Below are 26025 nucleotides of genomic sequence, written 5' to 3'. Positions count from 1 at the left end.
GTACTTGGTTTAATCAAGTCTGTCACTCAATTTATATCCCACTTCTCACTTAACACAAGTTTCTCAGTTAGCAATCTGTTTCTGTAGCACTTGCTATGCAGAACACATGGTTAGCTTTTCTTTACAGGCTTGCTCCTCTGTTCCCTTTCTGATTTCCAGACCTCACTTTTCCTTGTAAAACTTGAAGATGAGAAACGTCTTCTTCTGTCTCCCTCTTTTTACGTTCCTTGTGTATTTTTATGAGACCACTGCAATCAGAGCTTCTTAAATATCATGAGGTGCTTTCTGTAGAGCACAGAACACTCCTTGATTCCAGTTAAAACAGTTTTCAACTGCAGAATAGCTCTCAGTTCAATACATGGCTTTAGGTAAACCTCTCCTGTTGCTGTACTTTTTTGTCATGGCTTGACCGCTTTCCTCTGCATAAAAGTAAGATTCACTCCCTCTGGCTGTTTATTCATTACAACATGCTAAAATTTGGTCCTAATCCTCCACTCTCAGTTTTGTGTTGTGGAACACAGCCCTGTTTCAGTTGCTCTTTACATTTTAACATTGGGAAGGGGTTGCATATTTCGTGATGACATTGCCTAGCCCAACCACAGCACAAACTTAACAGCTCACTTTTCCTGCACAAAGGACATCTAATGTCATTTTGGATGGTGGAAATGCAGTGCAGGTTGTGTATCAGCAACACTGCCCACCTCTGTATATAAAATCTCCCACTTGAATTTCATGTTATCAGCCAATTCCCCTGGTAAGGACCATGGGTTGTCAAACTGCTTTCCTCCTTGGCTGCAACTTTCTGTTAAAGAAACTGGTGGCCCACCAAATGAGGCTGTTGGAGCAGTTTTATCTTGGCAGGAGACTGATCAACTGATACCTGTTGGACAGATCATTTGTTGGTTCTCTGAATCATACAGCTGTGTCAGCAGGTTTCCAGGTTTAAATGCTGGCATGGTGTAAGATGCAGAATGCTGTTGTTTCATAATCACCTTCTAGAGGTATTGCTTTGTTGTAATGCTACTGTTATGTTGTCCTACTTTTGCTATCTACTTTCTGCATAGGCTGAGGGAATTTTTGCCCACTGCATCACTTCGGTGTAGTCTTTGCAGCACTGGGCTGGCTGCATTTAACCTGGAGACAGGGAGCAGGGGGGATATGCAGGTGGCTGCTGTCACTGCTTTTCATATGATTGAATAACATGATGAATTCTCAGTCCACATACAGTACAGAAATATATGGTACTTATACAGTACTCTTAATTTTCAGATCAGTTTAATGCTACTCTTGGCTTATGGTACACTCATCTGTCGCTCTGAATGTTCTTAACACAGCTTGCACTCCCAGTCACGCAGGAGAGGCCAGCGCAGCCCTTCCCTCTCTGGCTGGATCAGTGACTGCCCTATATAAATCTGCATATTAAGCAGATTTGGCAATTGTTCAGACAGAGACAGACTCACTTAAGTAAAAGGAGGAAACAAACTTGCTTATGAAGGCACTGCAGCAGCACTCTCAGATGCTGTGCTAGTAGAGACAGCACAGAGGCTGGTTTGTTTGCTTTTGTAGTTGGGAGACTGATGATTTCTGTTTGTCTTCTGCGTCCAAGTCCCATCACCATAAACCACGCGTGTGTGCGAATGCTGGTTCTCACTCTCTAACAGTTTCAAGACATTTCGCGTGTTACCGCTTTACCTCTGCTCCAGATGGTTCATTTCCTCGGGGACTTCCACACGCGTCCCCAAGGTCGGGCACCCGACAGCGCTCGGGAGCACAGGGCCCAACTTTGAGGTGGATCCGCAGAAGGGCTTGAGGCCCCGCTTCCCCCGCTCGCGGGCGGCAGCACAGCGGGCCGGGTTCCCTACGCTGGGCGCCGGGCTCTGACTGCGGTCGGGACGGGCGGCGGCGGCCGGGAGCTGCCGCCTCTCCCTCACCGCGCACGGAGCGGCCGGAGCGAGCCGGGCGGCTGCTGCCGGCGGGCCGCGGCACGCAGGGGCCGGGTGGCCCGGTGTTAGCCCCGCTGACGTGCGCCCGGGGGAAGGCAGCGGCGGCGGCTCCCTCTTCCCTCCCCTCCCGCCGCACGCAGGAAGCTTATCCGGCCGCGGCTGGCCCGGCGCCCCTCGCGCGGGGAATTAAGAGGAATACCCGCGGTGCCCCCGGCCGGGGTCTGCTGCCGGCCGCCTGCGGAGCTCGTGGGGAGGGGGCGCGCCCGCCGCAGTCCGCCCGCCCTTGGCGCGGGGCGGGGGCGCTCACTGCAGTGCCCGCTCCGCGCCCGCGGGCGGGGGGAGCGGCCGCGCCCCGGCTGCAGCCCCCGGCGGGCGACGGCGCTGCGGGCGCCCCGGGAGCGCCCCCGGCGGCCACACCCCGCGGCGGGCCGGGGCCGGCGGAGGGAGGGGGCCGGCGCGGGGTGTCTCCGAGCCAGTTCTCGCGGTGCTGGCCAGGCTCAGCCTCCTTCCCCTCCCCGGCGAGCGGTGACTGTGCACGGCGGAGCGGGGAGCGCCGAGCCGGGCGCCGGGGGAGCCCGCGCCGCCCCGCCGAGCCAGGAGGAAGGCCGCCGAGCAGCGCGCCCGCCCGGCCCGTCCCCGCAGTCCTGCCCCATGCCCCAGCGACGTTGAGCTTCCCGCAGCCCGAACATGGCCACCACGGCAACGTGCACCCGCTTCACCGACGAGTACCAGCTCTACGAGGAGCTTGGCAAGTACGGAGCCTGCTGTGCGACCCGCGCCGCGCCCCGCCGCCCGCCCCGGCCCCGGGACCCACCGGCGCTGCCGGGAGCACTGTGCCGGCGACCCGGCTCTCCCGGGAGCTGGACGAGGATTAGCTGTCGCGCTGTAATCCTTTTCTCCAGACCCCCGTCCACCCTAGCGGCACAGCCCCCGGAGGGAAAGGTGTTCCTGCCCTCCTGGGTCGCCCCGCAGCCTGTCTTGGGCTGCGCGCTCCTGTTGCACCCCGAGATTCCCTCTCTTCCCTCCTTTCCTTCCTCGGGACCTGGCTGCCCTGTTCTCCTCCCCGCACCGTCTCCCAGCTACACGTTGCTGTTCTCTGCAACTGTTTCTGCGCTGGGACGCGACACTGTTACAGTCACTCCGCGATGCTTCAGTCCCCACTTCCTTGTCCCTGTGAAAGGACCAGGTGCTGCTGCACCGCGCTTCTCCTCCCTCCCTGCTTCCCTCGCTTCTTCCCTCCCTCTCTCCGCACTTGTCTCCGCATTGGCAGACTTGCTGCTGCACCCTAGGACAGGGCTTTGCAGGGGAGCCCAGTTGGGCAGGAAAGCAGAGTAGAAAGGGCCAGGGTAGGATTATGGGGACGGTGCTTTCGTGGGTGCTGCTGCTCGCTCCCTCCCTTCCTGCACCAACTGCTGGGCTCTGCTGCATCTCTTCTCTCCAGCCCGGTGTCCCCGTCCCTCCCCACACTGCTGCAGCTGTGTGTCACCAAGCCCGGGCCCCGGTGTTGGTGCTCACCTTGATGCTCATTGGCTTGTATGTAGAGGTTGAGGAAGGGGATAAAAAGGCAGGACTCCGCAGTATTGGAGGGATTCAAGCTATTTTAGGCTCCCTGTAGGACTAACTGTATGTGGGGCCCTTGTGCAGCTTCTGTTCCCCTTTCTCATAGTTGAAATATGTACATTTGCCCTTAGACACGGGTTTGTATTCCTGATCTGAAGGACTGCTAGTTTTCTCATATTTGTCCTTTTCCCTTTTCAGATCTTTCCTGTAAAGCTAGTTGTTATTCTTTACCCACCATGTTTGGTTTTTTGTTTTTAAAAAATATGGGGCTGTTTTCAAGTGCTCATTGTATAGTCCTGTAGATTTTCAGTCTCTATCTTTTCACCTTGGTCTCTGTTGTATTCACTCTTTTTCCTCACAGAAATCCTTCTTCTCTCTCTCTCAGACCTCTTCTCCAAGAGGAATTCTCTTTGGAATAGTTATAATAATAGTTTCAGCTTGAGAAAATGTACAAAGCCTCATAGTTTTCTACTTACTTCATTAATAGGTACATGCTTATCCCCCTTTGCAGGTGGGTTGAAGGATATAAGAGAACTAGTAACTTTTTCAAAGTGTTGCAGTGATTTGTGACTGAGCTTGCACTTGAACATGGGAGAAATGAGTCCTGGTTTTGTGCTCTGGCTGCCAGGGATGCTGTCTTTGGGAGATGGACTTACTGGCTAGTGTTCACAGCGCCTTTCTGGGCTGTTTGACTCCTGTTTATCAATCCCTTTATGTCCTGTTTCTGTGGCTGTATGGTCTCTTTCTCCCCACACAGTGTGCTCTTCCTACTGCGCTGTCTGTGAGGGGGCTTGAGGAGTGTTCAGGAGGCTTGAGTACCATATAGACTTAAGTTTTTTGCTGATGAGACAGCATGCATTGTTCATCAGATTCTCAGGTGTTGTGTCCCTCCTCTGTATGTCTTCTGCCCTGTCCTTAATCTGGTCCATTCTTGGGACAGGAATTATTGCTATTATATTCTCATTTTCAGTTTCATAGCACCTACCCTCTTTATTTTTCTTCCAGGGGAGCCTTCTCTGTGGTCCGCAGATGTGTAAAGAAAAATTCTTCACAGGAATATGCTGCAAAAATCATCAACACCAAAAAACTATCAGCCAGAGGTTAGTGTCTCTATATACCTTTCTTCTGTATATTAATAGAAAAATACTTCACCGGAGTTGAGGCTGTAATATATTTAAGGGATCTGTAGTTTCTTGTTTCAGTCATTATTTAAGCATTTCAAAATAATTGAGTTGTGTGGCACAGAGGAGACTGAAAGAAGGTAGTGTGGGATGATAGAAAAATTCCTGTGTCTGGAAATGGATACTCTGTAAAGTGATGTTGTCTTTTTTCTTCTTGAGATCTTCCTTCTTCAAGCTGAGCTAGAGGTAGATTCATCTATGTGTGTGTGTACCAATCACTCATAATAAAGAGAAGTGTTGCAGACTTATTTTGCTGAATGTCTTTTTTACCTAGGAGATCTGTCTTACCAGAACAGATGTGATTATTTTTTTGAAAGATAGATGCTATATGCCTTGCTCCTTTCATGCTGTAGTTAAAGGTGGTGTGTTTGGAAACTAAAAAGTCTGCCTTCAACAGCAGAAATAGGTTGGATGGAGAAATCTTTCCAATTTAACTTCTCGACATATTAGAACAAGGGGTTTGTGCTTTCTAAGTCCTGGAGACTTACAAAACCTGAAACTAGACTGTAGTGTTATGAAAAGAGAAAAGATCTTAACTGTTCTCCCAAGCTGTTAGTCTTCTGTTTTCCAGGGACATACATATGCACAAAGGGTAGTAGACCATAGAGTATGAAGGAATTATGTATCTTCTGATGTGTAGGGAATCACTGCAGGGATTAAAATTGCCTTGTGGGTGGGGTGGATGAGGACAATGAGAGAAACTGAACTGCAATGAAAGATGCTGCAACAGGGAGTGCAACAAGTTGAGATGCCAGAGGCAACTGTTTCTAGAAAAGGTGAACAAGAAAAGTTGTAAATCTTTAGAGGCCTTTCAGGTTTGACAAAATTAATATATGAAGCCCTTGACTATCTTGCTAGTGGAGTAGAGGGCTTAATACTGGGGTTGACTGAGAAATGAAAGAGAAAAGCGGGAGGAGAAAGCAAATGATCTTAATAAATGATTTAGAAGTGAATAATGTTTTGCCTAATCCTTACAAAAAAGAAAAATAGAATATGTATTCTCCTTTTTGCCAGAATGTGAAACGTGATGATAAGAGCAGAAGACGGTTTGAAGAACAGTGAAAAATTTCCATTTACTGTAGTTTGTATGAAGAAGTAGTGTCAGTGGTAGTATGCTGTCAAGCAGTGATTTTTCTTTTCTTTTTTCTTCTTTTTTTTTTTTTCTTTTTTTTTTTTTGTTTTTCTACTTCTGGAAGCAAGCATATGTGCTAAGGTGTTTAGTATTTAGCCTGAATGAGGTCGTATTGGGGGCCAACCAGTGGAGCCCTGGATTGTTAATGATTGTTGATCTGGGCTGCAGATCTTTTGAGAATCAGTGTCCCCTCAATGGTCACGTGACAGTGCCTGCTGATGTAGGTGGGATATCCAATCTCTTGAGTTCAAAATTAGTTCAACTTAATATGGGAGAGGTTTGAAGAGTGGCTTTGCTTTGCTGATGGCCATTAATGCTGTGTTTGCTCTGCAGACTTCCCTGTCCGTCCTGTAGTGAGGACTAAAGCTCAGGAGAGCCATTTCTCAGATGTTAATGGACACCAGGCCGCTTTGAGAAGGGAGTGGGCAATTTGATAAACTGTTCGCAAAGGATAAACTGTTATCTTACAAAGGACAGAGTATTGAAGTTAATGGGAAAAACTGCAGGCTGAATATAGTTGAAGCAAAATTCAAAAACATATTAGCTGAAGTCCAAAATGCTCAGAAAAACTGATTGAGTCAATTTTGAAGTGTTTGGTCACTCAATGAGTTATAGAGGGAGAAATATATAGATTCTAATTGTTTTTCGTAATAAGGGGATGACAGTTTAATGACCCAACAAGTAGGAAAAGTAAGTATGGGTGAATACAGGGCATGTTTTGATCTATACTTACTATTTAGATTTCTTACCTTCCTATAAATAAAATACATGAAGGCTGCTAACCTGGTTTTCAGCTACTTAACTTGAGGAAGCTGGCAATGTTATACTTAAAAACGTATTGGTTAGGTAGGGTAAGTGTGAGGAGAACCAAGAAAGAAAATGTATGTTTCTGCTAGTACAGAAGAAAATCAGAAACAAGGGACTGATCAGGTTGTGTTGAAGTTTTAACTGAGGACTGAGAAATCTGTGAAAAGTGAATAGTGACTTCAACCGAATATGTAGGTTCCTCAGTTATTCCAGCTGTGTTTGCTGAGAGATCAAGGGGTAAGTACAAAAAGTACTTACAGTAAAAGACTGAGTATTTTGATAGGAAGTTAGTGAATTCACCTTGGAATAGGTCTTTAAAGCATTGAGGGAAAAATGTGTGCTATTTAGACATTGCAGCTGTAAATCAGTGATTAGGGAGATTCAATTCAGCAACGTGAAAATGAAAGTCTCGGGAAAAGGCGTTTTAGAAAGCTGTCTCCCTGAGGAGCAGAATTATGGTGTTAATTCTGCAGCATCCTGGATATATGTTGCCTGATGTGTCCTTTCCCCAAGCTGGCACTTCTCCTTGGGGTGTCCATGTCTCTGCCCATCAGTACCTCTGCCCGGGGCTCTCCTGTGCACCCAGCTGCATGCTGTCCATTGCACAGGGTAACTCACCCTCTTGACCTGCCTCCCATGCTGCTGGTTTTCTTCTAGGCATGGTCACAGAGCCAGAATATTCCCTTATTTGGGGACAGCCAGCCCCTCTCCAACTTAAGCATAGCTACATGTAACATTTTTTACTATCCCTAGCAGAATTTGAACCTGTATGGACACCTGATGCAGTAACTGCTACTTCAAGAGTCAGCATCTTGCTGCTGCTGCAAAGTATGTACAGCCCATTGCTGCTTCACAGAAGTTTTGCCTGCTGTAGTGCTTTCCTTGATTCTGTTCAAGGCAATGGTAATAGAGCCTTGCTCTCCTCCTGCAGTACTTCTTGTTACCTTTGTTTTTCAAGACTCATGATGAAGAAATACTAGATAGCTTACTGGGAAGTGCTGAAAATGAGGAAGAGGAATGCTTCAGGGTGAATTATATGCAATTAAAGGGTAAAGACTTGAAGAGGCATGGTGTTTTACAGGGCTTCTCTGTGAAAGCAAGGAGAATGGATGGGGTGCTGGTCCTAACAGCTTCAGTCTAGTAAATTTCACCCTTCCTAAGATACCAAGTCAGCTGTTGAGAGGAGAGTCTCTTTTTTATACTGTCTATGATTTTTGGATGCCTGTTCTCTCTTAAATAAGTTTTGTCAGTAAGAGCTGGTCTAAATTGAAATTCATATTTTGACTTTAATGAAGTATTTGCTATTATTCATGTTGTGTTGATGCTTAACACTGCCCAGTGAAGACCATGCCAAGAAGTTCAATGTTAAATAGGGTCCAAATGCTTGTGGAAAGGGAGAGGAAACAGACTTCACCTTAGTCAGCATTGAGCTGACATATAAGAGCAGTGGTTATTACACATGGGGGAAATACAATGCTTCAGTCATCCAAAATTCCTATGGGATTGAATGCACAGACTTTTACCAGCACTACGGGTAGAGGGAAGTAATAACTGTAATTTTTTGAAAGTTGTCTTGTGGCTTCCACCAGAATACTTTTTGAACATGAAAATTCATAGCAAGTAGTACTACAGTGAAGTTCAAATAAAGTAAAATTACTTGCAGTGATCAAAAGATCAAGAGAGAAGTAGTAGCTTTAGTAGCAGTAGGGAAATATCCCCAATTTGACTTGCCAGCATATACTTCAAGAGAGTCTGGCTGTGGAAAGAGGTAGGCAGAGCTTTAGGATTTGATAATTTTTAGTATGTTTTTTATACCAAATAGTATTTAGTGATCCTGCCACCATCTGTAGTATTTCTGCCCTTTTTTTTAAGTGCAGGGGGAAAAAATCTCTGTGTATTACATCTACTGTTAAATTTAATTTGCTGTTGAAAAAATCTGTATCTTTTAACTCCTGCAAGTGACATCTCTTGATGAAAAAATTAAAAACAGCTGTCTTGTAAGTTAGTCCACTTCACTGTGTTCTCCTTACTGTGGCTTTGCTCTTGACTGTGAAATAGAGGTGGCTTCTCTCCCTGTTCTTCATCTTTCCAAATTTGTAAACCGGATAAAAATTTGCAGTCTACCCAGTTATTTTGTTGTTGTTCCTGTAGGAGATTATGTGGATTGTGGGAGGAGCAGGGAATTACTTCTGTGTATCAAACCCCAACAGGAAAAAAGCACTCTCTATACTTCCAACTCTGCTTTTTTTCCCCACACCACTATTGTCCTGGCTTTTGGTTCTGTAGTGGTTGCCGATTTGGGCTTTACAATGTGTTTTGTCGAAGGTGTCAGAAGTAGTTTCCCTGGACGCTAAAACGTAGAGCTTGAATGCTGCAGAGGATGTTTAGCAGCATCAGTTCCTAACATCTTTCTTGATCTGTTCTGTACGTGTTCGTAGCTGCTGCTTGCATTAGGACTCCCTGGGACTGCTCTTGCGGCTGCCAGGCTTTGAGTCCCGTGTGGGGCACCACACACCACTGGAATTGGCTGCGTGCAGGGCGCTGCACTGCAGCGGGGCCACTGGCTCTGCCAGGGCGGGCAAGCCCAACACCGGTCACAGACGGCTCAAGCGCAAAGCCAGACTCGTGTAGAAATGTCCTGTGATAGGTGCCCTCTGTGTGTTCCTGTGTTTGCAGGTTGAGGACAAATGTCCTTTCTTGCAGGGAATGGCAAATCAAACCGTGTCTGCTCAGCTGAGCAGCCAAATCAGGTCCAGTCATTTGGTGTGGGAGAGAAGCTGCCCTTCCTGCAGCATGGGCTGAGTGAAGAGCCTTCCTGCACCCCAGCTCCACCCCGTGCCTCCTCTTTGCTGCCTGCAGAAGTCTGAGAGATGCTGTGGTTAGGGAGCATATATTGCGGACCAGCTGCAGTGGGTTGGAAATGTTTTGGAAGTCTTTGCACACATGGAGGGAAGTAGGGAGCAGAGCAGAGCCTGCTGCACACCCCCCAGAGGGTATGAGGCTGGGAACTGCCTGGTGGAGCTACTGTAAGATGCTGGGTGCTAAGGCATGGGGGCTGTAGGGGAGAAATCAGTGGGGTGGGCTCATGGGTAGCAAGTGGCTGAACTCTTCACTCTGCACCACAGCATACAAGTGCGCCAGGGGCTGGTGGTGAGGCGCCTCAGCTGGTATCAGAAACAGCAGCCCTCTACCTCCCATCAGCAGCCTGCCTCCCCCTCTTCTTCCTACCTGCCTCTGCTTGCAGTCCCCTGCATAGGGGAAGAGGGGTTCAAATAGTGTATATATATACCACTAGGGGAAATTTCATTGGAAGAGGTGTTTGGAGAAGAGGAGGGCTTGTGCAAAAGAAGAGACCCTGACCTCAGAGGAGAGGTTGGAGCTGGGAACTTAGTGGGGAGCTGCTGACGGTTGGCCTGGCTTTTTGCGTGCCCCAACATATCAGTACAGGCAGGAAAATGCCCTGGAGTGAGAGCCAGCAGAGATTGTTGGGGTGGCGAGTGGTGCATGCCTTGCTTTACTGTGGCTCACTATGGCCAGAAACTGGCTTCCTCCCACTGTGGATGTTAGTGATGGTTGGGGTTACCCCAGGCTGCCTCTCAGTTTACGCTGTATATTTTATAAAGGAGCTGGAACGGAGCAGACAGGATTTCAGCTTGTGTCTGTCTTCTCAGTGGTCACATTGAGTATTAAATTTCCGGCATTAACAATGGGGGGGGGGGGGAAGTGGGCACACAGATTGGGCAGGAGTTCCTACTGGCTCTGCACGAGGTTAGAGAAAGGAGCTTGGTGAGAGAGTCGGGTTTCTTGTTTTCCCAATATAAACTGGATTTGTGTACGGCAGAAATGTGATTAGACTAACTCCTGCACGTGTCCAGAAGCCCTTAGCTCTAGAGCATTTACTCTGATCAGCCAGCCATGGCTGAAATATTTGTAGGTGCCCTTACAGTGAAGAGTAGGATGTTGAGCACCCTGTAGATATTTGGGGCAAGGAGAGCTACTTCGATTTCTTGTAGGAAGGATCCAGTGAAAAAACTACTTGCTTTTTTTTGTTGATTTTGGGGTGTAGCATGGAGATTTCACTACCTCCAAATTTAATCCTTCTCTAAACAGTAGCAAAATCATCAGTAGCAGAGGAGGATTCATCTGTAGATCATAAAGAAATTTTTAAAGAGTGCCCTCCTCCCCAACAATGGTTTAGCACCACTGTTTCACTGTTTTAAGAGAGGACTATGACAATATTTTTGTTCCTTTCAATTCCCTGGAAGTATTCTAGTTGTTCTGGCCCTCCAAATTGGGTGAAAACAGTTTTTAAAAGCGAAGCATGCTAATGCGAATATTTCTCTCCACTGTGCTGTCTGTGAGCACAACCCTGACAATGAAGGCATTACCCACACTTTTAATTAACTCTGACCTGTCACCTGTTTTGGTATTTCCAAAATACCAGTTTCCTGTGGTCTTGAAATCTCCTGATTTTTACCAACATAACAGACTTAAAAAAAAAAAAACAAACCACATTCATTTGCCAGTGTTTGACTATAGAGTGAGCTATTGCTGTTGTCTTGGTTGGGTGAAGAGGGCAATATTGCCTGGCATTAGGGTCACCAGCACAGGAAAGAAGCCTTGAATGCTGTAAAAAAAGAAATGTGGAGTATCTCACATCATTGTATGTTTGCCTGCGACAGAAGTGATGTTGGTGCTCAGAGTAGTCATCTTTGGCAAAACAGAGGTGCACTGGTTTCTGATGGGCAAATGAATCCTTAAAATTTTGAGGTGCTCACTAGATGTTTTGGGGTTTTTTTTTAGTGTATGGAGGGAATGTGACCCTATAACTAAAACTACTGTAGTTGCTGCTGATCCTTATGACAATAAGCTTAATGCTTCAAAAATTGGGGCCCTATGAATTAGGCTGACATCATGTTCCTTTTTATACTTCATTAAATTTACTGTCTATTTAAATATCACTTTATACTTTGGTAACATCTCCCCAAACATTCTGGTATTGCTGCCTGATTTTTGGAGAACAGTTGCAGAATACCTCTGAAGAAATGGGCTGGCAGTATCACAGAAGTAAGCTTTCTGAACAGTGCGGGGTAGCCAAAAATAAGTGGGGCATGAATTTAACTTTCTGGTGAAACTGAGTCTATAGGGTTTTTTTTGATTCCTCGTAGCTCTTTTTACCTTTTACTCTTCATCTGCCTTTCTTTCTGTTTTGAGTTTGTTTTGAATATTCATTTGTTTCTCATGGATCAGTTACTTTAACCCGTAATTACATTAAACTATAATGCTTTGATTGAAAATAGTCCTTTAGTAATGCTGCTTTACGCTCCTCCTTTCCTCCCAGAGAATATTACACAGTTCCTATTGTTCCCACAACTTAGATGAGCAGACTGGGAAGTGTGGTTGTTGGTGCAAGCAGCTGATTACTGATGACTGAGACTAACTGAGAGATGTGAGAGAGTTGGTTAATGTTGTATCTTGCTTTTTTATGATAGAGTCAGGAGAGGAGGAGATAGCCATGGCTTTACTCCTGGTGTCAGGATCTGTCTCGCTCTGCTCCTGGCAGAGTCAGAGGGAGAATTCCCCGTCTCTGAGATGTGAGTTGAGTAAATGCGATGACCTTTCAGAGAATGTGTGTGTGCATATAACTTTCGTGTTATGTTCCTGGGAGCATGAGTTATGTATCTCTCTGGTGACCCCATGTCCTGCTACTCCCGTCCAAAGTTCCCATCCTGAGTTAGCTGTTGTCCAAGAGTCCACAGCCATGAGATCTTGTCTTACCTGTGGCTGGAGTGTGCTTATTTGTGACACTGGGACAAGTCCAGCTTAGTGTGATGCTGCACAGAAGGTTGCTAGCTCATCTTTTCTCTTTTCTAGAAGCCACGGGTGATTCCACTGTTAAACACAAGACCCTTTTCTTTCTGAGGCAGTGAAGGTAGCATCTTTCTTTGCAGTGCTGTTGTTCATGCAATTCTGTCAGGGTCCCAAAAATTGAGCTGAGAATTGTCTCAGAGTAAAGAGTAGGCATTGTGGGAATGAGTACATAGTTAATTTTAAAGAAAAACAAACCCCATGTAAACTTATCTCTCAGCTTGCGAAGATGAGCCTGGGAGTGGGCATAGCTCTTTCTAGGCCTACGAGCCAAAGGCTAAATGACAGATCAGGCAGGGAGTGGCAGGCTGCCTGCTGTGGCAGAGCTGGTGGGTTATCTCTGGGGGCTGTTGCCATGATGACAGTGGCAAACAGGGACTGAAAAATTTACCAGACGCATGTGAGCCAAAGGATTAAACTTTCTCATAGGAGAGAAGGAAGGGAGGAGGGTGGGTGATGATGTATTAACGAAGGACAGTATCCTAGTGAGAAATACCAGGCTCACTCTCCTATAGCCACTGGGATGGCAGGGGGGAATGCAGACTGGCGTTCCTCCTCCAGTCTAAACTCTGGGCAACACTGCTCTGACCAATTTCCTCTTTGAAGAGGAGGTGAATGCACCCTGCTTTCACTGCATAAATCATCAGGATTTGCATTGCTTTGGCAGGTGAAATGTAAGAAGTGGGAAAAGACGGTCTCTCCTTTTTGGTCTTTTTTTTTTTCTATTCCCTCTATTCTACAAGTAACTCTAGCTCTTTACATTGTGCTTAGAGATTTTCTGCACTAGAGTTAACACAAATCAAGTTTCAGTGTTGCCTGCAGGTTGCAGACTATCAAACATGATTCTAACCAGCCTGCACTACTGTCATCGATAGCACAAGACTGTAGTCATTGAAAATGCCTGATGCAAAACCATGTCAGCACTACTAGAGCTAGTAGTGGTCTTGACCCTGCATAGTGCTTTTGTTCCCTTCCCAGAGCTGAGGCAGTGTCCCTGCATATCAGAGTTGATAGCGTGGTGGGCAGGCAGTACATGAGAGAGGCTAAGCTTGGCAGTTTTCCCTCCACTGGAGTCTGAGGAAGTCCTTACTACCCTGTGCTGCAGCCTCCTTTGTGGAGGCTGACCATGATAAGGACTGGTCCTAGGACAATTAATGATTTGCAGCTGGCTGGGGAGCAAGGAGCTGGTGAGGGGGTTTCTGCACTCAGTGCCAAAGATCTCAGTGCTCCATAGCAAAAGTGGTATTGCTTGGTTGTTTGCAGTACTGCAAATTAGCACAAATTTTCACAAAAAACCTTCTTGCTAGCAGCTTCAGGAAAGACACACCTGGTTGTGCCTGGGAAACCTCTGAACAGCAATATACGAGCATAAAATGTTTGTCTGAAGGCTTAGTAGGATAGAATTGTGGTAATAAAAACTAGTTTCATTCTAGAAGGGCTTCTTCAACTTAAAACATTTATTTATAAAATGAGACATTAATATCTATGGAAATTAATGATATAGGTCTTTCCCACTAGCCCAAATCCCAGTGGACTTTTAAAGCTCTTGTGAATACAGGCCATAAGTGAGAACAAGGATTTTAAGCCTCCAAAGCCAGTTTCCTTTCCTTCACTTCCACTCCTGTTCTAGGCACCTGAGTTAGCTGGTGTAGGCTGCAGCTTGTCTTGTGGAGTAACTCAGTGTTTGGATGTGCTTTATCTTATGCAGTTACTGTGTCATCTCTGATAAATCAGTTGGTGTAGACTGTGGTAAGTGATAGCTGTGAAGACAGAGATGTCATTTCTTGATGTTGAAGACAACTCTTTTTTGAAAAGAGGTTTTTTCAATCCCGGGGGAGCAGTGAGAAAAGGAGAAGCAGTATGACATAGCCTGACATGTGAGGTGAAAAAAGGAGACAGAAGAGCTAAATCCTTAAACTTCAGTGTACTTCCTCTGTTCCTGGTTCTTTTACAGGGACCTTTCTTTCATAACGGGTATCCTTGTCTATGTAGCAGAATATAGTCAGTGTGTAAAGTTTCCTGCGGCTCTGGAGATGGGTGAGATGTGTGTGTTTATCCAGCTCTGTTTGCTGCTAGATACCTGATGTCATACACCTGACTTGAAATGTGACTTCATAGGGGACAGTCCAGTGCTTTCTCTGGGATGCACTTTCTAGATGCACATTTCAAATTACATGGGTACTCTGGAAGCTTTTTCAGGGAAAACAGCTTGTTAAAACCTCTCCTATATTGGTCTCCAGTGCCTGCCAAATAAACTTAGTGTTTCTGCTCTATTAGAGTAGCTGCCCTTCTGAAAATGTCCATGTGTATCTTGGGGTTTTGTTTGTTGGTTTTGGGGTTGTTTTTTTTTTTTTTTGTTTTTGTGGTTATTTTTTGTTTGGGTTTTTTTTTGCTTGTTTTTTTGGGGGGTTGTTTTTGTTTTGTTGTTGTTGTTTTGTTTTTTTAAATATTTATTTATTTCCTCATATTCCTTTATATCAAAACATATAACGTTTCACAGGTAATGGGCCAAGAAATAGCCCATTGGCTGGAGGAAAACATAGATGTAGAAAGAGGAACTTGTCTTTACTGGCCTCTGTAACCCACAGGGACTTGCTGGAACATTTTTCTTGGAGGCTGCTAGAGAGTATAGCCTGGTGATGCCAAGCAGGACTTTTCTGTTGTTTGCCAAAAGAATTGGTGTGCTGTTAAGTTTAATTCTGCCTGCCTCAGGGCCAGTCCATGTAAGCTTTGGGTATCAAATGTCCTCTGTTGAGATTGTGTCAGAGAGATGAGGAGCGTTGAAGTTGCACAGCTTTATTATATAACTGGTGCCTGTGCAGAGACAAAGCTTGATTGTGATGATGTGTTTCTTCAGTGCAAGTTAAAGTAGTGATTCATAGCTCCTGTGTTACTTTAAATATTCCTGATTTTTGGACTGCTCATTGAAAAGTGGCTTTCAGCTCTGCCCATTTTTGTTTGACTCGTGTGTCATCTGGCCTAGAATCTGCCAGCTCTGCAGATTAGGATGTTGTGTTGTGTCTGCTGCTTGTTATGAAGTTGCTGGATTAAAATTTTCAGTGCAGAGCAATGATCCACAGCCTTCTCTGTCTGTCTGAATTGCTCTTGCACTTAATAAGGATGATGTAGAGGAGTGAAGTGTTGGTCAGCTTGTCCTTTGTGTGGAAGCACTTCTACAGCAGTAGACTGGGAGTCGAGCTCTCATAACACATTTGTCTTCTCCAGACAGCCAAGTTCAGCATCAGATATATAAAAAAAGAGGTACAAGGCAGTTGGTTTTTTTGATAATCATTATCAAATATTGCTGACAAGTTCAGGTGACTCTAGTTGCTGCTAGCAGTTTATGTTGCTGCAGACCTGGTTACAGTTTTAAGGAAGCACATTATGTCTTGTTAACTCTTCGTGGCTCTGTACATTTAGTTTCTTCAGTAGTCCTGAAGGTGAGCTTAAAAATCTTTCCCTTCCACCACCTCACGAATAGTCAAGAAGTTTCTTATCTTCCTGATGAATTATGAAATGTTAATTGCTGAAGTTTTTTTCTCATTTGAAAACACAGCCAAAATTTCTTCCCCATCTTGGCAACAAAACTTGGGTCTCATGGTTGCAGTTACCTTATCTAAAGGGGTGGTGGGGGTTGGCTCGGGAACAAGACAACATGCAGCTTGACTGAGCCAGAGGAACTTAAATTCTTCCTTCTGCATCTTTGAATTCCTGGATCCTGCATTGCAGTGACTTGACACTGCTGAGATCTGCCTCCCTGTCACACTGTTACCTTGTCTGCTAACCAGCTGTAGTCTGATACTTACTTAGCTGATTCATCCAAAACCACGGACACCTGATGTGATCAGCTGATGGGGAGAAGAAGGGAACTCACGTCCAGAAATAAGCTCACTTGGTGTGGTTTCTCTTTTTTAGGCTATGTTCTTCAGGACCCTCTGTGGCTAGTGGGGTTAAGACAGAGCTGCTGGAGTTCTTGCACAGGAACAGTCACTATGTATGCAGCAGAGAAGGTGCTGATATGCCTGTGTTGCCTTTGGAGCAGCTCTGTGTCCTACTGTCTCACTTACTGCATGTCCACTTTAAGAGAGTTCATCTGCAATGCAGCTGTTAGCAGGGAAGTTCTGTAAATCAAGAGGGAGTGAGTGCAAGTGAGCCCAGTGTCTGCAGTTGTGGCTGGGTCCTCCCCAGGGCACAGGGAAACTTACTCAGAAAGACTTTTTGCAGGAGGAGAAAGGGATGGCAACGCACTGCTGATGGTAGGAGCCCCTCCCTTCTGTGCCTGTGTATGCATCAGCTGCTCAGGAGCTGGAAAACATGGAAAAGCACAGTGGGCAGCAGTCCTGGAACTGGAAAATCTTTTCATGCTTTTCCCCTCCTCACTCTGCCACAGAGTCTAACCAGGTGTTTGCTTAGGGCCAATCCTGTCAGGATGTCTTTATAGCACACTCCCTTCTTACACAGGATGTCCTGTTGGAATTTGGAGCTTGTTGTGAGCTTCTGCACGTCACTCAGAAGTGCAGAGAGGCCCCATGGGTTGCAAGTTTACTACTGTGTTGTCCTTTGTTGCATGGGCTGTCAGAGGGACCACGTGCTGGCACAAGAGGATGATGCCAGTGACCCGTGGAGATGCTGTGGTGCCAGGGAGAGAGCCCACAGGTGGAGTCAGCTGGACTGCCCTGGCTGTTCAGGTGTTGCACCCAGCAGACTGGGGACTGCTGCTGAGTGAATTGCTATGAGGAGGAGGAGGAGAAGAGCCACATGTGCAGTAGGCCTGCTTACAAGTGGGGTAGATGAGCCATCTGAGGGAATTCTGTGAGGATTGCAGCCCCTCCAATGCATGTCAGGGAAGCTGGCTGGGGAGCTTGTGGCTTTAAGCATGTGGCTGAGGAGTGGATGGCCTGTTGTTCTGCTCTTCCCCTGCCTCTCCTCTGCTTCTCCAGCAAGCAGAAGCTCCTTGAAAGCCTGCCTGGCTATCAGCCATGACCAGGAGCACTTGTGCGATTGCTTCCTGGTTCCCCATCCACAAGTTTCTGAGGATATTCTGGTGAAGAAATTCCTCTGTAGCTCACAGGGACCCATGGGGATACCTGGGGCCCCTTGGGCCATTGCTGGAGAGAGCCCCACAGGACCGCATAATGCTTTTCATTCTGGCGCTTAACAGGCAAGGCTCTCTCTTTCACTGTATTTAAAAGTATTCTGGGCAGACTCGGTTCCAAATTTCTACTTCAATGTCTTTATTTCCACTTGGGAAAGCATTTGCAATTGACAGTCATTGGTGAAAAAATTGAAGTATGATTCACCACCCACTTTTCCTCCTCTGTTTCCTCTCTGCCTCTCCTGTTTTCTGGGCATTCGTTTTCCCTCTTGTAATAACCAAATTGTGCTAACTGTGTGTAAGCAATGTTCCCTCCCCTTTCGCTGGGAGACTGTCTGACTTGTTGTAATAAGTTATTTTTAGGGTTTGCTTCCTGGGATATTCTACCCGTGGCCAGTTATGGTGATGAAAATGTCACTGAGATGCAGGAAGGACTCCCAATTCATTGATAGCATGCCTGATCTTACTCTTGTAAGGGTGCCTGTGGGGGACATGAGTTCCTTACAAGTACACTGCTGGTGCTCAGGGACACAGCCCCAGTGACTGTGCAGCGTAACTCCCTGTGAAAAGCATACTGGGCTTCTGAATTAGCTCGGGGGAAAAAAGAAAATAAGAAGAAAGAAGTAAAGCCTTTCTTTGGTTGCAGTGGAGTTTGCTTCTGCCCTCTTTCTTTTTTTGTATATAGGGATGTCAGTGCTGCAGAGCTGTGTGTCAGTGTACAGGGCAGTTCCTCACAGGCAATTTGCTCCTTGTACTGGATGTATTATGTTGCACTGGGTTGCTGCCAAATGGCCCGCCTAGGCTAGAGGAGAAGGTATGTGTGCCTATTCTTTTGAAACACCTCTCCCACCCCACGTCTGTGGCCTGCAACATCCAAAAAAGTTGATCCTTATGGCAGCTATAACTAACAAAACATGAATGTAATACAGGCAAATTACAGAGCCCAGCTGAACAAGGCCATGAGCTGACAAAATACAGTCTCTGGTGTCAGTGTTGGCTTAAGGAGCACGTGGGTCTTTCTCTGAAGATGTTTGTTCCCTCTGTGTTGCAGCACATCTCTTTTCCATTTCGGTCTCATACCTTGGATCAGGAAAACAAGTTCAGAAGAACCATTCAGTAAGAAATTATTGAAGTAGTGGGGATGGCAGATACTTGTTTTCCAGGTAGACTGGACATCTATTTAGATCTTCATATTTATTGGAGCAGCTGTAGAAGGGGTTGCTTTAGTGGAGCTCTGGAAACCAGGATCTTGTGCAGCTGGGTCTGAGAAAAGTGCGTGTGGAGTCTTAGGTTAGTGATAAGATGTGGAAATAGGTTTTGTGTGCCTGTATGGTACTCCTGGAAGAGGGCTTAGGAAGCAGAGCCCCTTGAGTGGCTTTGGATCAAGGTAACGGAGAAGTTTAACTTGGTTTTCAGGCCTGATGCTGTTGGGATCGGGAAGCTGGTGTGGCTGAAGTGCAGAGATGGTAGCAGCAGTCTCAACTGGGTGGGTGCTATGCCTGTGCAGCACAGAGCCTTGAGAGCTGCCTGCAGGAGAACCCAGTTACAGAAACACTGGGGGAGACTCCTCCCTGATTAGATAGCATCTTCAAAGTTATCAGTGCTTAGAAACTCCTCTTATGCTTTTGCATACAAACAGTTTCTTTCTATGTGTGTAACATACATGCATAAGCCTGTGCATGTTTTTAAGTAATCCTCACACTTAAAGTTGTTTTGGTGAGTGGTAATTTTTATTACATCTTCTTGCTGTCTTGCTTCCATACAATACCTAGAAGTGCCTGAGCACTTTATATGCACTGGATGAAGTTCTCAGGCTCTTCAGGAGCCGGAGGCAACCACGCCATCTCTGTCCCTGCTGCCTTGTGTTCCTAACTGCCACATGGATTTACTGATACATGGTGTGCTTTGCTCTTTGGTACGGAAGTATTTTGGTGGCTCTGCTACAGGTGGTATCTGGTGTGGCACGTGTGCATTTTAAGTCTTCTCATTGAAATGTCTGGGTAGCTGCTCTGTATTTACAGCTTGCTCTGCTTAATTTAAAGTTCTCCTAGCATAACTAGGGGAACTTAGCCTTAAAATAGATGGTTTGACCTTTTTTTTTTAATTATTCTAATCCCCTGAGGCTTGATGTTCCTTCTTGTCAGAAGAGCGTATTTTAACAGAGGTATTATCTCTTTTGGAGAGAAGTCATTCAGCACTGGGATACAGTGTCATTTATCTGTGCCTTTAAGAAGATTTTCTATTGAGTTTACTTCTCTCATTCATGTCTCTCAAATATCAAATCAAGGCAGCATTTCCAGCATCCTTTCTTCTCCCAACTGGCTGGAACAGCTAAAAAAGAAGCAATAGATATAGACTTGGTGTTGCATGGACATGGGCCCCGCAGCGTGTGTCATGCATGATGGCATTATGCACTGAAGAATGATGTTCTGCTGAATACCAGTATTAAGAGCATGCAGAAATTCTGAGGTATTGTTTCCCTCCTGAGCTTCTCTTATTTTCATTCAAGCATAAATTTCCTTGGTTCATTAAAAAAAATCCAGCTGTTTGGTGACCAGTGGCTGCATTATCATGCAGCATTTTATTCAAGAGCCATGTTGTACAGATGTGTATTGGAAAGCCGGGGCTGGATGCAGTCGGTCTGCAGGCTTGGACAGCCCTGACAGTGATGGCTGAATTGGAGTGCGTTGGGTTTGAGAAGGAGCTTGTGTAGCCCCTCAAGCACAGGGAGAGCCTTATGGTTTCTGTTCATACGTTGGTAAAGGCAATCAATGCCAGGAACTTCCTCTTCCAAGTAGGGTTTTTCCCAAGGTTTTGTTAATGTGCTTCCACCTATGGGTGTTCAGTCTTGTTTTCTGGGAGCTTGGTTCTCTTTGCCCCCAAGGCTTTGTCCTTCCAAAATTTGTATTCCCCTACCTGAGACAGTGTCATCATTCCACTGCAGTGTGCTCCTCTGCACCACCAGGAAAGTGTTCCTGCGGGTTTTTTTAAGCATGTACCCTCAGTCTTACTTTGTTGTTCTCCCTGTCAATCGTGTAATGCATCAACAGGTTTCATTAGGCATCCTTTAGCCTCCCAGTACTACTAGTGGGCAGGGAAGTATTAGCCCTGTTTTACACTTGGAAATACTGAGAAAGATGCAAATTTTCAAGTGCTTTCCAGAGCACTTGGCAATGAGCCATGATGAGTTAGGAAAAGAGTCCAAGTCATAGTCTTTGCTGTAACAGTGATAAGAGTGTAGGTAGAAAAAAAGCTGTGGGCATTTGGCAAAAAAATAACGTGGGCTAAAGCATGTAGTATTACAAGGAATTGTGGTCTAGTTTGCTGGTTGTAGGAGTAATATTTTGATGTGTTTTCTGTACTACTTTTCACTCTGATTTGCTTACTGTTTATGTAATACAGCTCCAAAATATGTTATATTTGGTATGCCTTTGGACTCTACCTTTCTGTGATTTTTCCAGGTGATGAGGATTGAAAACTCAATCAGAGGTAACTGCTGTTGGTACAGAAGGCTCTTAGATGACAATAAACACACAGTGGCTTTGTGTGTGTGTGTTTGAAGACTAATCAGAAAAATTAAAGGAGGTCGCTTAGATGTAAAATTATTTCCTTGTATTAGTCATAACTTCAGGAACAGGCAGAGTAACATTTCTAATAGTTTATTTTCTGATGTGTGTAAAAGTACGGTGTCAAAAAAGAAAACTTAAATCTCTAAGATAAGCAACTGTACTTAAGAATTTAAAAACCCCAATTTTATGACAAGAATTTAGGTAAACTCTAAAATTGTCTGCATTTTGGGATCTAAGTAATTGATTCAGTTGTGAAAATTTAGATTATGGGATGCTGTCAGGAAACTGTTCCTGCCCTGCTCTTGCTGTGTCTTTTTGGCTAACTAATCTGTTAGTGCAAAGGTTCCTACCTTCCTGGAGAATTTGGAAACATCCATATTAATGCATGGTTAAGGCATTTGAAGTCTTTCCACAGGAAACAGCTGTAGGTGCACAACCGGGTATACTGCTGCAGGCCCTCTTGACCATATGATAATGTCAAACTAATATGCAGTCTTCAAGAGCAGAACATCCTTTGACATGCAGGGAGGAATAAAATCTTGTGTGTGTTTAAGAAGATTACTGTTAGCTCATCAGAAGGAATAATGAGAAGTTATGGGACAGAGCTGAAGACCTGTCATTAACTGAAAGCTGGTCCAGGGGAAGGAATAAAAAACTTGAGGAAATGACCAGACAGCTATTCTACACTTAATGATGTGTATTCTGGGGATACTGCTTACTTTTCAAATAGTGTGATTCAGGTTTTGTTTAGAGGACAGCCAGAAACATGCTGTGGCAGTGCTGAAAGGAACAGCCCTATAAGAGGGAGAGTGGAGGGAAAAGGAAAATACTAGGGAGAGGTGGAATGTGATTAAGGTTAATTAAAGTGTACTGTGAAAACTAGTTAGATGCTCTGGTCTGCCCTTTCTGTAACAAAAAACAAATGTGGTTATGCAACGAATTGAAAATTTATCTTTTCAATAATTCATTTCAAACCTGTTGCCTTTAGACAAATATTGTAGATTAGAAAAAAAGGATGAAAAACTTGTGTGTAATTAAAGTCAGCATATTTGAAGAGGAATGCTTTTTAAAAAGTAAAGGGCTTACAGACTTGTTTCTTCAGGTTTTTTCTGTGTTTTGCATTTTGAGATTAATCCCTTCTTTTCTTTGTACAGTGTGACTGGGATCATCCTGAAACACAGATCCGTATCTTTTTTTTTTTTTTTAATTGACAGTTGTTTTCTTCATAACTTCAGAGAAGAATACAGGCTTCCCTTTGGAGAGGAAGGTGCTCTCCTAGCACCAGAGCAGGAGAGTCAAAGATGGAGGAAGGAGTGGATATTCGATTCCAGGATTGGGAATGATTCATCCTGTGTCTTGATACAAAAAACCCCAAACAAACAAGAAAGAAAAATCACAAAAAACAAACAAAATAAAACAACAGCAACAACAAAAAAAGCAGCAAAGGCCATCCAGACACTATCTTTTTTCAGTCTGTCTTTTCTGCCATCTGTCTGTCCTAATGCTCCAGCATGTTGCAAGTTAAATTGTGGCTATTCTACCTGAATTAGCAGGTTTCAGACACCATTGGTTACAGAACGCGAGACAAAATGAATTAGTGGTCTGGCAATGAGTGTATATTAAATTTAGGAGCTGACAGTATTACCTATCATGACTTGACTTTCTCCACTTTTGGAAATTGTATTTGTCTTTTTGCACTTGAGCTTTGTTTTCATCTTTAGCAGGTATGAATAGTGTGTAATGCTGCTGAGGACTAATGCTCATGCACGGACCTATGCCAGCACTATTGCACATAATGTTTTGGCCTCCAGGTTGCAAAGATTTTTCTGCTAGTTTATTAGGGATTTTTTTGATGGGGGACAGAGGAGGAGATAGCAAAAGGAAAGCCTGAAGAAAATGTAGCATTCCAGGATGCTGTTTTTAGAAATTCTGTGTGGTGCAGATTTACATAAAAGACACTTAAGAAGCATTTCCCTACCACCCCCAGTTTCTTAACCTCATATGAATAAAAGAATGTTAATATTGTGAAGGAGGATGTGAAGCACCATTCTTCCAGGCTCAGTCCTGTGAACAGCCTGGATGTGGTGCATGGTTGGAATTAACTTTTTACACTGGAGCTATAAACATTGTTCTGCTTCTCTCTGTAGATGATATGGTGGTGACCTCCAAACAAACAGGGTGTCTGTTCATGACTAGAAATTCACATTGATTTAAGCAACATTTGAATTGAAATCATGAAGAGTATGATGTCAAGCCTTCTCCATGGAAAATGATATTACAAGTTGCTAGCTTTTTCAAGCACAAGTTGTAGTGGTGTCAGCTATATTACTAACTGAAAGCCCTGCTGACTCTGCAGGTTTTGTGAAGCACTGAAACACCACAACAAATACAGAAGGTACTTCTCTGACTCTTGAGTGGATTTTAATTTTTATGGAATCACAGAGTCATAGAATGGCCTGGGTTGGAAGGGACCTTAAAGATCATCTAGTTCTAACCCCCTCTGCCATGGACAGGGACATCTTTCGGAAGTCCAGGTTGCTCAGAGCCCCATCCAACCTGACCTTTAACACTTCCAGGGATGGGGCAGGCACAGCTTCTCTGGGCAACCTGTGCCAGTGCCTCACCACCCTTACAGAGAAGAATTTCTTCTTAATATCTAATGTAAACCTCTTCCAGTCTGAAGACATCCCCCCTTGTCCTGTCACTACATGTTGTTGTAAATAGTCCCTCTCCATCTTTCTTGTGGGCTCCCTTCAGGTACTGGAAGGCTGCAATTAGGTCACCCTGCAGCCTTCTCTTGTCCAGGCTGAGCAATCTCAGTTCTCTCAGCCTTTCCTCACAGGAGAAGTGGATTAGATCCCTCTAATCAACTTGGTGGCCCTCCTATGGACTCGCTCCAACAAATCGATGTGCTTCCTGTGCTGGGAACTCCAGAGCTGAAGGCAGCACTCCATGTGCACGTTGTTGGCTCAGGTCCAGTGTCTCATCCACCAGCACCCCCAAGTTCTCGGCAGGGCTGCTCTGGATCTGTTCATGCCCCACCCTGGATTGATACCTGGGGTTGCCCCAGCCAGGTGCAGCACCTTGCACTTGGTCTTGTTAAACTTAATGAGATTCCATGGGCCCACTTCTTGAACTTGTCCCCACCCCTCTGAACTATTGCCTGGGCTGACTCTCATAGGAAGAAGCCAACTTCCCCTGTTCTCAGTAGTTCTGTAGCTTCATACAATTGAAATTCTTGTTCAGGCTTCTCTTTAGGCTTCCAAATACACACATTATTTCAGACTTTCAGCAGAAGCGAGAGTTCACTGTTCAGTCTGTATGTGTGAGGTGGCAGGGGGGAAATATGTATTTGTTTCTTTACGTTGCCTATGTGCCTGAAATTTAAGGATGTGGTTGCATATCTTTGTAAATCCATGATGTGATCACAAACCCCAGAAAGGTCTGAAATTTTGGCTTGAGTAAAAAAGAGGAGGTGGGGGTGTTTTTTAGTTTTTATTTTTTTCTTGTTCCAGTTGCTTCTGTTTTAAAATGAAGTGTTGTTCATTTTTAAGTCATGAGGTATAGCTTAATTGCAAACTGGAGATCTTTAAAACCATCCTTCTCTTAACTGTCTACTAATTTGGAATAACTGTGAATCCAAATGAAGGGCAAATAGTGCTTGGTTTTGAATTATTGGTATTTATGGAAAGGCAAACTGTTTCCTTCCCTCCTGCCCTTGCCACAATAAGGGCATTGCTTTTGTGCAGTGTAAACTGCATTTAGTAATGGTCTTGTGCTTAAGAGCTTCTAGTTAATGAGACCTATTAACAATAATGAAAAATGGCATCCTTAAAGTGCAGAGCTAGTTAGAAAAATAATTCTCCAAGAATGACTGGGTGGCTGTGTACTCGTTCTTGGCTTATTTAATTTAGGGGGTGGGGGAGGAGCACAGTCTTGGCTCTGAAACTAATTATTCTCCTACAAATGTGCCCGTGATCTGCAGTTCCCGCTGGGGATTTGCAGAGCTGGGGCTTCTAGAGCTAAAGAGCTTCCCAGACTGAACCTAGCTGAGACTGGGGCGTGTAGGCTTGGCTTTGCATTCCCAAACCTCAGTGGGAGCAGCAGTAGTAAAACCCATTTTTTGTCTGCTCAAATGAACACATCTGAGTCAACAACGCAGAGCAGTTGCATGGAGTAGGAAAGTGGGTTTTTTTACATAATTATTCATCTGGCTATGTTTGTATTTTAGTGTGTAGCCACCTCCGCATCATGTGCTGTTTTAGTTAGACAGGATATGCCTTGCTTTTCAATATGTGAATAATCCTGCTTAAGGAAAGGGAAGGATTGGCAATGACTATATTGGATTTGAAATACAAAAACCCCTACATTCCTGCTTAGGAACAGACACAAGGAGACTGCCTGGATGATGTCTGTTCATATGAGTAAATAGTGAGGCATTACAGGGAAAGTCTACAGAAGTGGAAGCTACCTATATCTCTGCCTTAGTGTCCTACCACTCAGTATCACACTACCGCGTACATTTTAATAATTTCCTTTTCAGCTAGGACAGCCTGTCATGCCAGCCAGCAGACTTGGAATAGCTTTACTTAGTATGGGACCACCTTGTCCATCTTCACTGAAAAGGATTTCTCTGGTTGTTCTCTTACTGCTCTGTTTGTGCTAAGAATTACGGCTTTCTGTGGTTATAGGTATTCTGTATATTGGGAGAACTTCCATGCTGTGGGACAAAGTGGGCACATTTTGGACAGAGAAGAGATTTTTACATAAAGGGGATGTTTCTTTTCCCACATTGGGAGCAGCATTGATTGCTGAAGACAGACTTAATTTCTTGGTTCTGTACCCTGGCTGCCAACTCAAGTTAATGGTA

General features: G+C 44.9%; 1 protein-coding gene across 15 annotated transcripts in view; it reads left to right on the top strand.

Annotated features, from left to right (window-relative positions):
* Window positions 1-2483: 2483 nt before the first annotated feature.
* Window positions 2484-26025, top strand: part of CAMK2G (calcium/calmodulin dependent protein kinase II gamma) — a 119811-nt gene continuing 96269 nt past the window's right edge. For 5 of the 15 annotated variants that reach the window (XM_039554454.1, XM_039554457.1, XM_039554461.1 and 2 more), the window contains exons 1-2: window positions 2488-2695; window positions 4509-4603. In XM_039554454.1, coding sequence (XP_039410388.1) covers window positions 2631-2695; window positions 4509-4603 — 160 coding nt within the window. In that variant the 5' untranslated portion in view covers window positions 2488-2630. Of the gene's footprint in view, window positions 2696-4508; window positions 4604-26025 lie in introns of all 15 variants that reach the window. The other 10 variants (XM_039554449.1, XM_039554447.1, XM_039554450.1 and 7 more) reach the window with 5 other exon arrangements.

The sequence above is a fragment of the Corvus cornix genome, chromosome 6 (assembly GCF_000738735.6).
Source record: "Corvus cornix cornix isolate S_Up_H32 chromosome 6, ASM73873v5, whole genome shotgun sequence".
Lineage (NCBI taxonomy): Eukaryota > Metazoa > Chordata > Aves > Passeriformes > Corvidae > Corvus > Corvus cornix.
This window is presented reverse-complemented; position numbering and strand designations above follow the sequence as displayed.